The 17,401-nt window shown below is 40.8% G+C and overlaps 2 protein-coding genes across 2 annotated transcripts; both read right to left on the bottom strand.

Moving 5' to 3' along the window:
* Positions 1 to 3,862: 3,862 nt before the first annotated feature.
* On the bottom strand, positions 3,863 to 5,032 carry LOC106086756 (uncharacterized). Its single transcript, XM_013251553.2, has 2 exons — positions 4,882 to 5,032; positions 3,863 to 4,819 (listed from the first exon to the last, which is right to left on the bottom strand). Exons 1-2 carry the CDS (start codon positions 4,906 to 4,908, stop codon positions 3,902 to 3,904), a joined length of 945 nt encoding a protein of 314 aa, XP_013107007.1. The 5' UTR covers positions 4,909 to 5,032; the 3' UTR covers positions 3,863 to 3,901.
* A 7,460-nt stretch (positions 5,033 to 12,492) lies between these two features.
* LOC106086758 (uncharacterized) lies at positions 12,493 to 15,141 on the bottom strand. Its single transcript, XM_059368185.1, has 2 exons — positions 14,989 to 15,141; positions 12,493 to 13,419 (listed from the first exon to the last, which is right to left on the bottom strand). Exons 1-2 carry the CDS (start codon positions 15,139 to 15,141, stop codon positions 12,493 to 12,495), a joined length of 1,080 nt encoding a protein of 359 aa, XP_059224168.1.
* Positions 15,142 to 17,401: the final 2,260 nt, after the last annotated feature.

Raw genomic sequence — 17,401 nt, 5'->3', positions numbered from 1 at the left:
ACCACCTCACACCAAAACAGCCGATCAATTATAATGACCTAACGGGACACTGTGTGATTTAATAATATGTAGGCCGCCATAGCCCCGAAATTATAACACTCAGCGTGAAAGCAGGATTTGGAAACCTTAACGATAAGGCAAACCATTTTTAGCTCACTGATAGACGAGACCAAACGACGTTTTGCTGGGCAACACTTTTTTGTTCAAGAGTTTTACACGGCAAGAACTATCGCCATGGCACCAAATATATAGACTGACAAATTAGTTCTTTACCACAGAACGTCGATGAGTCTAATTAAACTCACTGTCTCAAATTTCGGCGACATCGGACAATAAATGCACCTTTTATGGGCCCAAAGCCTTAAATCGAGAAATTGGTCTATATGGCAGCTATATCCAAATCATAACCGATCAGTCCCAAATTGAAGAAAGATATCGAAGGGCCTAAGAAAACTCACTGTCCCAAATTTCATCAAAATCGGATAATAAATGTGGCTTTTATGGGCCTAAGACCCTTAATCGGAGGATCAGTCTATATGGCAGCTATAACCAAATCTGAACCGGTCTTGGCCAATTTAGCGACGGATGTCGAAGGGCCTAACACAACTCACTGTCCCAAATTTCATCTAAATCGGATAATAAATGTGGCTTTTATGGGCCTAAGACCCTAAATCGGCGGATCGGTCTATATGGGCGCCATCGGTTTATGTCGGATATAGTCCGATATAGCCCATCTTCGAACTTAACCTGCTTATGGACAAAAAAAGAAGAATCTGTGCAAAGAATCTGTGCAATATCTCTATTTTTAATGATTGTAGGGTGATTTCAACAGACATATGGACGGACATGTCTAGATCGTCTTAGACGGAATGAAAAGATGAATATACCCCCATCCTTCGGTGGTGGGTATAAAAAAGACTAAATGATGACTATATAACAGGTGGTCATATGGTATGGTGGTTGTCTATGAATGACTATTCATAGACAACCACCATACCATGTGATCCACTGTAAGCGAGTAGCACTAACATTTTAATTAGCGTCATTTGGCAGTCGTCAACTGAAATTGTTTGATCCAATTGGATTTAGTTGATCCAATTAAAAACATGCCAACATGAACAGAGAGAGGGCAGAGTGGTAAAAATTAATCATCAGCATGTATCTTTGTTATGACAACCTATCGGTCCTTTGAATAAAGAAAAATAAAATATAGGAATATAGCAAGGATCTAAAATCAAAAAATTTGGTATCAAATTCTGGGGTGGGATGCCTAGGAGAGCCACCCACGCCCAAAATCCGGTAAACGGATTTATAGACCAACCACTACTATATGGGACTCAAATTAAAGGTATTTGAGAGTAGAAAACAAATCTGATATCCAATTGCGGAACTAAGTGTGGGTCACTCCACCACTATAAAACCCCTCAAATCGGACATATTTACCGACCATGGCAATATGGATCTTAAATGAAAGGTCTTTGGGAATAGAGCACGTATATGACTTTCACTTTTGGGACCAAGTGCCTGGGGGTCCACCACACCCCAAGAAGGACTTTTAGTGACCATTGCAATGTGGGGTTTAAATAAGAGGTACTTGAGCGCAGAAAAATCCATAAGAAAATTGGAATACATTTTCAACTACAAATACGCAGAAATGTTCAAATTTAGAGCTCTTCTCTCAAACATAGCATAATCGGGCGCAGCAGAGCGGGCCGGGATCAGCCAGTCTTATACATAAAAATCAATTTGTGTTTGTTTGTGTGTTCCTCATAGACTCAGAAACGGCTGAACCGATTTTCTTGAAGATGGTGCATAATGGTCCCGTGGTGAAAATAGGGTACTACATTTTTTGATATCTGAAGGGGGGGCGGACCCTCCCCCTTACACTACTTTTCAGAAACGCCAGATCTCGGAGATGGGTGGTACGATTTAAGCGAAATTTTGTGTGCTCTCATATAGTACCCTGAAGATAAAAATTTGATATCCAAATTTCGGATGGGGTACCTAGGGGGGCTGCCCCACCTTAAAACCTACCAAACATATATTTAGACCAATCACGACAATATGGAACTCAAACGGAAGGTATTTAGGATAAGAAAACGTATCTGATATCCAATTGTCGGACCAAGTGTTAAGGGGACCACCCCAAGCCCCAAAACACTCCAAAATCGGACATATTTACCGACCATGCCAATATGGGACTCAAATGAAAGGTATTTGCGAGTAGAATACGAATCTGATATCCAAATGTGGGACCACGTTTCTGGATGTCCACCCCTTTCCCAAAACACACCCCAAATAAGACTTATTTACTGACCATGGGAATAGGGGGCTTAAATAAAAGGTATTTGAATGTAGAATACAAATCTGATATCCAAATATGGGACCAAGTGTTTGGGGGGCCGCCTCTTACCAAAAACATCCCCCCAAAAGGGGACAAAATTAGGACCATAGCCATATGGGGCTCAAATGAAAGGTCTTTGGGAGTAAAGCACGAATTTGATATTAATATTCGGAAAAAGTGTCTATGGGGCCACCCCACACCCACAACACCACCCAAATAGTAAGTATTTGCTGACTATTGCAATATAAGGCTCAAATAAGAGGGTTTTTAAAGTGGAACACGAATCCGATATATATTTTCGAGGCCAACCCATTCCCCAAAACACCCTCCAAGCCGATCATGTTTGCCGACTATGGAAATATGGAACTCAAATTAAAGGTATTTGGGAGTAGACCATGTATCTGATATCAACATTAGGGACCAATTGTCTAGGGGACGTCCCACCACCATGACAACCCCCAAGGCAATTTGGGTCTTAAAGAGAGTGGAACTAAATATTTATAGTTTTAGGGCCAATACCCCAAACCGGACATATTTGCTGACTTATGCAATAAGGAGTTTAAATGAGATTAGAAAACGCATTTCATATGCAATTTTGAGGCCAATGGCTATATGGGGTTCAAATAAATAGATATATGAGAATAGAGCACGTTGCTGATACATTTTCCGGGCTTTGTGTTTGGGGGACCACCCCAATCCCCAAAACACCCCTAAATCGGGCATATTTACCGACCATGTCAATGTGGAGCTTAAATGAAAGGTATTGGGGGTAGAGCGAGAATAGATACCCATTTTCGGAACCAATTTTCTGGGGGTCTACCCCTTTCCCAAAATACCAAACAAACAGCAATTTTTTAGTGACCATCGCAATATGGGGCTCAAATAAAGGTATTTGGGAGTAGAAAATGAATTTGATATCCAAATTTAGGACCATGTATTGAGGGCATCACCCCTTTCCCAAAACACCCCCAAAGGGAAAACATTTTTCGACCATGCCAATATGTGGCTCAAATGAAAGGTATTTGAGAAAACGAATTTGATAACCTATTTTGGGGCCATGTGTTTGGGGGACGCCTCATCCTGTAAACTCCTCTTAAACCAATGGCAATAAGGGTTCAAACAAATTGTATTTGAGAGAAGAGCAAGATGCTGATATTTTTTCAGGGCCAAGTATCTGGGGGACCACCTCTCCACCGAAAACACCACTAAATCAGACATCATGAGAATATCGGACTGAAATGAAGTATTTTAAGAATGAGGACACCTTGCATCCAAACTTAAATACGTAGACCAATAAAGATCATATGGGATTCAGATAAAGGCACTAATATTGTTAAACTGTTAGGCGAGTTTGCAAAGTATTTCACTAAAACCTCTTTAATTTTCGGAAAATAAATATTCCAAGGAAGCTTTTGTTCCATATAAAGTAAGAAAAAGGCGCAGCGGAGCGGGCCCGGGTCAGATAGTTTTACATATAAGAAGGAATATTTCAATGCTCCCTTTAATATGCTCGTATGATTATATTTTTATTAAATGCTGAAATTTGTACCGGAATGCTCAACAACCTCCAAGAGTACAACTTAAAGATGTGGGGTTGAAATAAGTGCCCGATGGACAAGTTTTGCTGACCAGTTGGCCACTTGTGCAAACATAGTAGGAATAACAATCATTTGCATTAGCTTTGAGTCCAGAACCAAGATCACATGATGTAGACATGGTTGTTGTGGTTGATGGTGTTGTTGTTGATGGTGTTGTTGTTGTCCATGGTGCTGTTGTCGTCGTTGGTCTTGTTGTCGATGGTGTTGTTGTCGACATTGGCGTTATCGATGAAGATGTCTCCGGCAATTGTGAATCGCTGTCAGCTTTGCCACCCGGAACACAGGCATTTCCCTTGAACACATGTCCATCCGGACAACGATGCAACAATGGATAACGCACTATTTCACCATCGACAGTTGTATACCAACAGATGTAGTAAATGTTGGGATCACTTGGCCAAGCGGCCATATCCCAAGGATTGTCACAGGTGTATTGGGCCTTATAGCAAATGTCATCATGGGCTGAAAGCGAGCAGGATTTGGTGGCCGGCGAATAGGCGCTGCCCTGAGGACACACAAAGCGTTCGTCATGCTTGGTCTCGTTACACACATGGTATTGCTTGCAATCGTAGGGATCAGGGAATTTTCCCGAGTTTTGACATTCGAATTTGGGGCCACGGCCGGTGCATTCCTTTTTGTACACACAGCCACGTACATTCTCATCACAATAAAGGTCACGGCCCGTATCGCAAGTGCTGATGTCCATAGAATTCCAGTTGCCGTTTTCCTGCACACAAAAGGCCAAAGTGGCACAGTCCTTGCAAATGAATTGGCCATTTTGTATGTCATGGCATGGATTTTGTATGGAAGCAAAGGGATCGAGGAATGAGGAATATTCCGAGAAAATATCGGCAGATGCCAATGTGGGAATGACAAGCTGTAAGACACACAAAGCAAGCATAAGGAATGTGGGTAATTTTTAGGGATTTGAAAACCTACCATGGCAATGGCCACACAAAGCTTCATTTTCAAAAGGAGGTCACTAGTCACAGATGTTTTACGAATCGATACTGGTTGTTGAATCAATAATGCCTTAACCAGGGCTGGCTATTTATATGCAACAAAAAGGCATTTGGCTTTAAAGCAACTGTGCCTTGTTGGACGATTATCATCATTTTAATTAAATATATATCACAACAAAATCTTGACATATTATTTTTGAGGAGTTGTGTCTGTTATTTTTCTTTATCCCCATAATTAGATAGTTGAAAAAATTTTTTTAAAACATTGAAAATGTGTATCGTAAGATAAGAGCGTTTCCATGGAATGAGGGTATTTTGCTAATGACTCAGACTCTTGGTAATACTCCTAGGCTAGTTAATAATTGTAATTGAATTTCGAAGAACTTGTCAAACGTCAAACGTCTTTCTATATAAACTCATTTAGATCGAACTTGATACTCTGTGGCAATGAAAGAATAGAAAACCGACTCGCCTTATGTTGACAATCGGGAGTCGGCATCATGATTTTTGGCCGTAATCACCGCTTTTCAGCAAATGCACAAAACGATCTAATCTCCCTGTAAATTGTTTCAGCTAGCAATACACAGTTTAGCTTTTGTTTCATAACCAACATCAAATCCAACATTTTGGAAAGGGCAAGAAAGGTAACTCTTGCCCTATACACCCGCAAGAGAGCCATTGGCAAAAGTTGGGGATTTAGACCACGTGTCATGCATTGGGTATATACTGCAGTAGTCAGACATATAATGCTATATGGTGTTGTGCTCTGGTGGACGGCGCTTTAAAAGTCCACCTACTGCTCAATACTTAACCGGAACCAAAGGATGGCTCGTTTGTGCATCACAGCCGCACTGTATCAAGCAGAGATCCTTGATGGTGGAATGGCTAAGATATAATGTCATAACGACGATTGGCATAAATATCGTTTGAGACAGCCAGGCAGCCGTTAAATCCCTGGAGAACGTATTTCTGAACACAAAAACCGCCCTCGACTGTCGTAGATCTCTCAACGAGATGGCTGAACAGGTCAAAAGTCACTTGTTCTGGTTGCCGAGCCACAGAGATATCTCAGGAAATTCTAAAGCAGACGAGTTTGCGAGACTAGGAACTGCCCTACACACTCCAGGCACACTGAAATCTGTTGGTATGCCTCTAGCGACATGTAAGCTAAGTTTTCGGGACCAGGCGCGAAGGACACCGAATGATAGATTGTCATCCCAGGGAATTGTAAAGCGGATGAGCTTGCGAGACCAGGCACTACCCTACACATTCCAGGGATACTGGAATCTGTGGGTATGCCTCTAGTGACATGTAAGCTAAGTTATCAGGACCAGGCCCGAAGGACAACGAATGATAGATGGTCACATAGATGGGCTTGTGAGCATTCCAAAACTATGTGACCTAATCTAGCCTCGAAGAGGTCTACTGCTTTGTTGTCATTGGCTAGAACAGACGTCTCAGTCATTGTGTCCGTCACGACAGGTCATTGTCTAATCGGAAAACATGCTGACAGACTGAATGTTGCCAGCAACGACTTTTGCAGAGGCTGAAGGGACATCGAAGAAGAAGAGACTATAGAACATCTTCTGTGTGTGTGTCCCGCACTAGCAGTTCGAAGGAGTTCCACTTTAGGTTCTCATTTCTTTAAGAACCTGTCTGATTTGGCGGATGTGAACATTCGCAAGTTATTGGGCTTTTTAAAGCTATCTGGATGGTTCAACGGTAGGATTTAGAAGGCATCTTCCTTCTTCTCTTCCTGTGGTGTTACAATGGACGAAAACGTCTAAGTGAGTCTGATGACAGACTGACACTTAAACCTAACCTTCATAACTAAATATCACCGCCGATAGGTCCCTTCCTGGACTCATTAGCGGCTACAATTTTCCATAAGAAAAATTTTAAATATTTTTATCCATTTTGAGAATTTTTCGATTTTAAATCACAGTGGTCCTCATCTCTCCGCCCATGGCAAGACAACATATTCCGGAACCTATTGTTTTATCCTAACGTTGCACTTTTTTTTCCATCGCAGCCCACCAAACTATTGAGGCGTAGGTAAGTAATGGTGTAATCGCACTACTGTGGAGCCATGAGATGGGGCCTCGGATTCAGGCCCATTTCAAGCCTACGGCCCTACGGTCTACATATGCCAGCAGCTAAATCAGGTTATAAACCGGCTTAGACTATTCTGGATACAGTTACTGGACGTCAAAAGAAAAGATCTGCAAAATTTCAGCCAATTCGGATAAGAATTGCGCCCTTTTGAGGCTCAAGAAGTCGAGATTTCGGATCGGTTTATATGACAGCTAAAAAGGGTTATGAATGGATTTGAAAGATTCTTAGCACAGTTATTGAAAGTCAAAACAAAACACCTGCAAATTTTCAGCCTAATCGCATAAGAATTGCGCTTTCTAGAGATTCTAGAAGTCAAAACCGAGATCGGTTTATATGGCAGCTATATCGGGTTATTAACCGGTTTGGACCATTCTTGATATAGTTGTTGGAAGTCAAAACAAAACACTTCATGCAAAAATTCAGATAAATCGGATAAGAATTGCGCCCTCTAGAGGCTCAAGAAATCAAGATCCTAGATCGGTTGATATGGCAGCTATATAAGGCTATGAACCGATTTGGACCATTCTTAGCATAGTGATTGGAAGTCAAAATAAAATACTTCGTGCAAAATTCCAACGAAATCGGATAAGAATTGCGCCCTCTAGAGGCTCAAGAAACCAAGATCCTAGATCGGTTTATAAGGCAGAACCGATTCACACAATTATTGGCACTGCTTTTGGAAGTCAAAACAAAACACTTCGTTCAAAGTTTCAACCAAATCGGATAAGAATTGCGCCCTCTAGAGGCTCAAGAAATCAAGATCCGAAATCGGTTGATATGGTAGCTATATCAGGTTATGAATCGATTAGGCATCACTTGGCATAGTGATTGGAAGTCAAAACAAAACACTTCGTGCAAAATTTCAGCCAAATCGGGTAAGAATTGGGTCCTGTAGACAATCAAGAATCCGGGATCGGTTTATATGACAGCTAAACCAGGTTATGAACTGATTTCGACCATTTTTGGCTCAGTTATTGGATGTCAAAACAAAACAACTTATGCACAATTTCAGCAAAATCGAATAAGAAGTGCGCCCTATATGTAAACCGATCTTCAGATCTGATTTCTTGAGCCTCTAGAGGGCCCAATTCTCGTGTCTCGTCATGACTTCCAACAATTGTGCCAGGTATGATCCAAATCGGTCCACAACCTGATATAGATGGCATATAAATCAATCTCCAGATTTGACTTATTGACCCTCTAGAAGACTCAATTACCGTCTGATTTGACTGAGATTTTGCACTTCTATGTTTAACTCTGACCTTCAACAGCTGTGCCAAGTATGATTTAGATCGGCCTATAAACTAATGTAGCACTAAACTCGCGATTCCACTTCTTGAGCCTCTAGAGGGCGCAATTCTTACTCAATTTAGCTGAAAATTTTATGGTAGCATTTTTAATACCCTTCATCATAGGATGGAGTTATACTAATTTCGTCAATCTGTTTGTAACTCCTCGAAATCTTCGTCTAAGACGCCATAAAGTGTATATATTCTTGATCATCTTGACATTTTAAGATGAGCCATGTCCGACCGTCTGCCCCTCCATCCGTCTGTCTGTCGAAAGCACGCAAACTTTCGAAGGAGTAAAGCTAGCCGTTTGAAATTTTGCACAAATACTTCTTATTAGTGTAGGTCGGTTCGAATTGTAAATGGGCCATATCGGTCCATGTTTTGATATAGTTGTCATATAAACTGATCTTGGATCTTGACTTTTTGAGCCATTAGGGGGCGCAATTATTGTCCGATTTAGCTGAAATTTAGCATTCATTGCGTTTGGTTATGACTTCAAACAACTGTGCTAAGTATGGTTCAAATCGGTTAATATTAAGATATAGCTGCCGTATAAACCCATTTGGGGTCTTGACTTATTGAGCCTCTAGAGGGCGCAAATCCTATCCGATTTGGCTGAAATTCATCATGAAGTTTTGTTTTGTTTCGATTTCCTGGAGCAGTGCCAAGTTTTATGTGAATCGGTTCATAACCTGATATAGCTGCCATGTAAACCGATTTCGGAACTTGACTTCTTGAGCCGCTAGAGGGCGTAATTCTTATCCGATTTAGCTGCAATTTTACGTAAAGTTTCTTGTTTTGACCTTCAGCAACTGTTCCAAGTATGGTTTAAGTCGGTTTATTACCTGATATAGCTCCCATATAAACCGATCGTGGATCTTGACTTCTTGAGCCATTATAGGGCACAATTATGTTGTTGTTGTTGTAGCAGTGTATTGTACACTGAGGCGGCAGCCCTTGCCGATGAAGTATTCCATCGGGTCAATCCGGTACGTACAACCGGCTGCCATGTGATTGTGGGCACAATTATAACCAGATTTGGCTGAAATTTTGCATTGCGTGGCATGACAATTGCACCCTCTAGAGGCTCAAGAAATCTAATCGGGAGGTCGATTTAACTATTCAGGTAATGGACCGATTTGAAACATATTTACTATGTATGTTAAGACCATAGAAGAGTCGTTCTGCAAAATTTCAGCCAAATCGTAAAAGAATTGCACCCTCTAGAGGCTCAAGAAGTATATTCAGGGGATCGGTTTATATGAGAGCTATATCAAGTTATGAACCGATTTAGATCATACTTGAAACAGTTTTTGGAAGTCACAGCAAAACACCTAATGCATAATTTCAGCCAAATCGGATTGGAATTGCGCCATCTAGAAGCTCAAGAAGTCAAGATCCCAGATTGGTTTCTATGGCGGCTATATCAGGTTATGGACTGATTTAGGCCATATCAGGTTCAGTTGTTGAAAGTCATATCAAAACGATAGGTGTAAAACTTCAGCCAAATCGGATAAGAATTGCGCCCTCTAGAGGCTCAAGAAGTTTTATCGGGAGATCGGTTTACATGGCAGCTATACCAGGTTATGGGCTGATTTAGATCAAGCTATGTATAGTTTTTGGAAATCATGATGATACGTCTCACGCGAAATTTCAGCCAAATCGGATAAGAATTGTGCCCTCTATAGGCTCAAGAAGTCAAGACCCAAGATATATTTATCTATATATGTAAAAAAGTAGCGTAACTGACAGATCATCATCCAGCCTAAACGGCTAAAGCTAGAATCATGAAATTTTGCATGAATGTTGGTCTTGGGTCGTAGGCACGGGATAAGGCTTTGATATTCGTGCGTTGAGGTACTAAAAATACCAAAAAGTACGAAATGGTACATATTTGCCCAGCGCGAACGGAAAGGACTAGAATTATGTTCAAATTAAAGAGCGTCTCGAAAAAAAGGTATACAATTTTTTTTTGGAAAATCGTACTGGAAGTGTGAGAAATAGTACGTTTAGTATGGCAATTGGTACTCCTTTGGTACTTTCATTACATGAAGCAAGATCACTGAAATTTGACATATAGGCACAACTAGGAAATATTTGATAGGTGACTAAATGTTCTTTTCAAAATTTGTACATTTTGGTACCAAAATTTGTTCCATTACGTACTAAAAAAATTCCAAAAAGGTACTAACTTTGAACTTTGTACGAGGCGGATAGGTAGAGGTAGAATTTAGAAATTTGGCTTTAAAAACATCTGGGGCAAAGGTATGAGGGTAAAAAGAAAAAAAATGGACAGTATAGTACTGGTAACGGGAGGAAACGTACATTTAGAACCGCAATTGGTACCATTTAGTACTTTCATTACAGATGGAGCAAGAGGTCTGAAATTTGGCATGTAGGTACAACTAGGAAATATAACATGGATAACCAAATGATCTATTCAAAATTCGTACATTTTGGTACCAGGATTGGTAACATTTAGTACTTTCTTTACAAATGGAGCAAGAGATCTGAAATTTGGCATGTAGGTACAACTAGGAAAAATATGATGGGTAACTATGATCTTCTTACAATTCGTACATTTTGGTACCAATATCGGTACCATTTGGTACTTTCTGTGCAGATGGAGCTAGAGGACTGAAATTTGTGATGTAGGTAGAACTTACAAATATAAGCTGCCCGACTTAATGATTTTTTTACAATTCTACCAAAATTGCAACTAGAGGTTCGAAATTTGGGACGTTGGTACATTTGAGAAATAAATGATGGATGAACATATGTTCTATTCAAAATTCGTACATTTTGGTACCAAAATTGGTACTACCTTGTAGATTCTGTTCAGATGGATCTTGAGTTCTGAAATTTGGCATGTACTAAGAAATAAGTGATGGATGACTAAATTATCTCTTGGTACATTTTAGTACCAAAATTGGTACCATTTTGTACTTTCTGTTCAGATGGATCTTGAGGTCTGAAATTTGCCAGTGGGTATAACTAAGAAATAAATATTGGATTACTAAATGATCTATTCAACATTCGCACATTTTAGTACCAAAATTGGTACTATTTGTTACCTTTTTCATATATGAAGTTAGAGGTCTGAAATTTAGCATGTAGGTACAACTACGGAATATATGATAGGTGACTACATTATCTATTAAAAATGCATACATTTTGGTACCAAAACTGGTACCAGTTGGTACTTTCTTTGCACATCGAGCTAGAGGTCTGTAATTTGGCATGAAGGCACAAGAAGGAAACATATAATAGGTGACTAAATGATCCATTCAAAATTCATACATTTTGGTACCAAGAAGTGCAAAATAGATACTAAAACATACAAATTGTTACTTTCTTTGCAAATTGAGCTAAAGCGCTCAAAATTGCGATTCATGTATACCTTGATAGTATACATTGGGCTATTTGATACTATTTGGTACTTCCTTTACAGTAAATGACCGATTTCTAAGTTTTATACGTAATTATTACAAAACTTCATGATCTTATAAACTTAGTGCCTACATAGGCTTTTGGAAGTCCTACACTAAAAAGTGGGTATCAAAAACGGGGATAGCGAAGCGGACCACCGGTATGCTAGTATATTTATATGGCAGCTGTATTAAAACATGGACCGATTTGGCCCATTTACAATTCCAACCGACCTACACTAATAAGAAGTATTTGTGCGCCTTGCATTACTCCTTTGAAAATTTGCGTGCTTTCGACAGACAGACGGACACACGGACGAACATGGCTAGATCGGCTTACATCCTATCCTATGGTGGAAGGTATAAAAATACATACAGGGTGGCTGATGAATATTGCTACAATGATGAATATTGCTACATTTTTTTTTCGGTGTATGGAATACATTTTTCTTTTATTCATGTTAAATTAAATTATTAAATTAATTATTAAATTATTATTAATTAAATTAATTAATTAATTAATTAAATTAATTATTAAATTATTATTATTAAATAGAAAAAAAGTTATTACATTTTTTTTTGGTAGCGGCTTTCATCAGCCACCCTGTACAAACTAATCGCAACACTTTGATAAGTTACTATGCTGTAGAATACTTGAAGGATAAAATACATGCCAGTAAATGAATTTATTTTTTATTTAAATTCCATTTAATAATAAAATAAAATGATTTAAAAGTCTTGCAAGCCTTTGCTCTAGCAATCTCCCAGGGTGCAGGAAGATAGATCCTCATTGAATACTGTACCAAGTGGACACTGCATCTCTTTTAGTTGGCCATTGATGGCCGAACAGTAATAGTATTTGCGACAATCATCGGTATCTGCAAAGAGCCCCACCTGCGGACAAACTCGTGGCTTAGATGTTGTTTCCACCACTCCAGGTTTCATTGTGGTCGTGGACATTTGGCCAATTGGAGGATTTCCAGGATTTCCCGGATTTCCAGGTATCAACGGTGTCGGCAAGTTAGGCAACTCACCCATGGATGTTCCCGGACGACAATAGTAGCCATCGAATACTTCACCATCATCACAACGATATAGAGTGGGATACAAAATGCGTTCATCTTGATTAGAGCTGGCCTTGCAAATGTAGAATATATTGGAGCTTAGGGGCCATGCTTTGGCATCGCCCGCATTGTGACAAACATACTGCTGCTGTTGACATATGGCATGGCTCAGAGTAAGAGAGCATTGGCCGGTGGCCGGATTGAAAGCCTTATCGCCACCACATTCAACACTGGCCGAAACTAGCGTGGGACCCACAAAGTAGCACATATGATATTTTTGGCAATCATAGGGATCCGGAAATATGCCATGTGAGGTGCATGGAAAATTGCCCTCAGAGCTGAAGGGATGACAAGGACCTGTATCATTGCTGCATCGCCCCAGCAGCGAATTGCAATAGAAACCATTCTGGGTGTCACATGTCTCCACAGGTATATTGACCCAGCCAGTGGAGTGCTTGACACATGTGGCCAAGAGATCACAGGACTCACAAATGGGACCAGGTGATTGGCGTCCATCACATGTGCTTGTTTCACGACTCTGTATGAACTCTTGTTGTCTGGGGTGAATTGTCCTTTTATTGTATATTCCCGCAAATGTGGGGGTAAGGCAAAAAATCTGAAAAACAAAATTAAAGAAGACAATTGTTTGTGGCATTAATTTCATTGCCCTTTGCGAGAAAGAAAGAAAATTGCGTGATAAATAGCAGTAATTTTTGGTAATTTTAACAGTTTGTGGGACTTTCCACCAAAACTCAAATTCTTAGTCTTTTTGTTTGGTTCATTTGTGATTATTTGTATATTGCCCTTATGTAGAGAGTTAATAAAGCTGTTTAGCTATACTTAACACAGTCCCGTCCTTAAGGTTTCTCTTTGATAATTCTGGCGATGCTGATGCTGGTTACATTTGTATTGTCAAACTTGGAACCCCATCCCAAAGAAGGAGTATAGGGAGAAAAGGAGAGTGAAGAATTGTCTATTTAGCAAAGAGAAGATAGAAATGTCACGACATGAGTATGAGCGCATCTTGTTTTTCAGAAGACAGAATTAAGTATGGAAATTCTACCAAAAATTTAAACATCAAGTCGAAGGCTCATCCTTCTGCAGTGACAAAGTAGGAAATTTGAAATCAGGTAACCTTAAACCTATGCCTGATTACTGTATAGAGTGTACACGGCCTAGGTCGGTGATTGACTGCGTAATAATAAGCGTGCTAAGTTCGGCCGGCCAGTGATTGAATAGGCCTGACTGCGTAATAACAAGCCAGTAGAAGTCTATGGGTTGCCGCTGAACTTTTTAAGATCGTGGGCGAAGGACAGAAGAATAAAACTCCTCTCGAGGGTACTGTATGAAAGATTAACAAGTAAAAACGTGATAAGTTCGGCCGGCCGTTGATTGAATAGGCCTGACTGCGTAATAACAAGGCAGTAGGAGTCGATGGGTTGCCGCTGAACTTTTTAAGATTGAGGGCGAAGGACAAAAGAATAAAACTCCTCTCGAGCGTACTGTATGAAAGATTAACAAGTAAAAGCGTGCTAAGTTCGGCCGGCCCGAATCGTGGGAACCCATCATCATGAATTCTGTTAAAATATAGGAGCTATATCTAGTTATAGACCGAATCGGACCGTACTTGGCTCAGTTGTTGAGAGACATAGCAGAACACTATATGAAAAATTTCAGCCAAATCGGATAAAAAGCGCGGCTTGTTGTGTTTATATGGGAGTTACATCATATTCTTGACCAATTTGAACCGTACTTGCACAGTTGTTGGGAGTCATAACAGAACACCATTTACAAAATTTCAGCCAAATCGTTCGGTGATTGAATAGGCCCGACTGCGTAATAACAAGGCAGTAGGAGTCAATGGGTTGCCAGCTGAACATTTTAAGATCGAAGGCGACAGGATTATGAAGCGTTCTTATCAGCATGTCTGCGCGATCTGGCTTGAAGAACGCATTTTCGATCATTGGAACATCAGCCTACTAGGTCAGATATAGACCAAAGAAGACAAGGCAATATGGGAAAACTTCGTTTTTATGCTGAGTAGCTGCAAATGCGGCCGCGGGCTCTCAGCGATTTCAAGAGGAGGGTCTCAGCGAGGGGCTAGGTGGCACTGGCTATTACTAAAATATGTGCCAATGATACTCGCGATGACAAGGCGAATAATTGGCGCTTTTAAATAACTCACGATCAACATCAGCGTCTGCTCCCGGTTAGGGGCGGCCGGGGGGGAGCGTCGGATCTTGGAGCAAGCGGACCGCGACACCCAGGGATACATGTGCGATCCCACAAAACCCATGCGGTTGGGGCGATGGGCCTGTAACCCGTCCACAAAAACCATGAGAACGACAAAGGAATAGTAAAAGCAGACCCCTCTAACGTTGATGTCCCACATAAATGAAAAAAGGACCATGATTTGCAGATCTGCACCTGGAATGTCCGCTCTCTTTATAGAGAAGGTGCAGTATACGCGCTGGCGGATGTATTAGAGAAGTATAAGGCAGATATTACTGCCTTGCAGGAAGTGCGATGGACTGGGAGTGGCGTCACTACAACACCAAACGGTGACGAACTATACTATAACTGCCATAACACGAGGCATGAATTTGGCTGTGGATTTGTGGTTAGTCGGAGACTGAAACACCTTGTCTTTAGCTTTACTCCGGAGAATAAGAGGCTAGCCACGATCCGCATAAAAGCCAAATTCTTTTACATTAGCCTTATTTGTGGCCATGCCCCGACGGAAGACAAGGACGAGCAGACCAAGGATATTTTCTACGAGCGCCTAGAAAGAGAATACGACCGCTGCCCCGCATGTGATATTAAAATCTTTCTGGGAGATTTTAATGCGAAGATAGGGAAGGAAGATATTTTTGGTCCAACAGTAATGGGTTGAGGCTGATAGATTTCCCCGCGGCAAAAAACATGGTAGTCAGTAGCACCAGATTTAAACAATAAAAATATTCACAAAGCCACATGACTGTCACCCGATCAAAACACGTGGCACCAAATTGATCACGTTGTGATAGATGGAAGGCATTCATCCAGCGTATTAGATGTACGATCGACCGGTGCAGCAAGGGTAGATTCAGATCATTACCTTGCTGCAACAAAGGTTTGCAGCACCCGTTTGAACATGGCGAGGAATGAACGATCTGACACTGCACGGAAGCTGGACATTGAAAAGCTGCCAACACAACAAATGGCAGCGGCATACTCCACTCGACTGACCCAACTGCTTGATGAAAGCCCTCCTGGTTCCGCTGATATAATGGCGCAGTGACAAACTATTGCCCACTCCATGGAAAATGTTGCGAAATCTGTACTTGGGTACCGAAAGCCTACCCCAAGAGATTCATGGTACGACCAAGAGTGTCGAGATGCTACTGAAGCCAAGAATGCGGCATACAGAGCAACCCTGCATTTAGTTGCAATGCGCCAGGCGAAGGAGAGGTATCGGGAGAAAAGGAGAGAGAAGAAACTTTTATTCCGCAGAAAAAACAAGTAAAAGTGTGTTCGGCTGGGCCGATTCTTATATACCCACCATTGATCGGATTTGTTGAGTTCTTTGTGCGGTATCTCTTTTTAGGCAAACAAAGAATAATGGAAAAGAATTGTGATGCTATTGAAGATATATCAATTTTTAGTCCGATTAGGACCATAAGTAAATTAAATGTTGAAGACCCTAGTGGATGTCATTGGGTAATATTTCAGTTCATTCGGATAAGAATTGTGCCTTGTAGGGGCTCAAGAAGCAAAATCGGGAGATAGGTTTATATGGGAGCTGTATCAAGCTATTGATCGATTAAGACCATATTAAACACGTGCGTTGAAGGTCATGAGAGATGCAGTTGTACAAAATTTCTGCCAAATCGAATGAGAATTGCGCCCTCTAGAGGCTCAAGACGTCAAGATCCCAGATCGGTTTATATGGCAGCTATATTAGGTTATGTACCGATTTGGGCCATACTTAGCACAGTTTTTGAAAGTCATAACAAAACATGTCATGCGAAATTTCAGCCAAATCGGATGAGAATTGCGCCCTCCAGCGGCTCAAGAAGTCAAGATCCAAGATCGGTTTATATGGCAGATATACCAGATTATGAACCGATTTCAATCATACTTAACACAGTTGTTGGAAGTGATATCGAAGCACTACGTACAAAATTTCAGTCAAATCGGATGAGAATTGCGCCCTCTAGAGGCTCAAGTAGTGAAGACCCAAGATCGGTTTATATAGCACCTATATCAGGTTATGGACCGATTTGAACCATACTCAGCGAAGTTGTTGGAAGTGATATCGAAGCACTACGTGCGAAATTTTAGTCAAATCGGATGAGAATTGCGCCCTATAGAGGCTCAAGAAGTCAAGACCCAAGATCGGTTTATATGGCAGCTATATCAGGTTATGGACCGATTTGAATCATACTCAGCGAAGTTGTTGGAAGTGATACCAAAACACCACGTGCGAAATTTCAGTCACATCGAACGAAAATTGCGCCCTCTAGAGGCTCAAGAAGTCAAGACCCAAGATCGGTTCATATGGCAGCTATATCACAACATGGACCGATTTGACGCATTTACAATGCCAACCGACCTAC

The sequence above is a fragment of the Stomoxys calcitrans genome, chromosome 1 (genome assembly GCF_963082655.1).
Source record: "Stomoxys calcitrans chromosome 1, idStoCalc2.1, whole genome shotgun sequence".
Classification (NCBI taxonomy): Eukaryota; Metazoa; Arthropoda; class Insecta; order Diptera; family Muscidae; genus Stomoxys; species Stomoxys calcitrans.
This window is presented reverse-complemented; position numbering and strand designations above follow the sequence as displayed.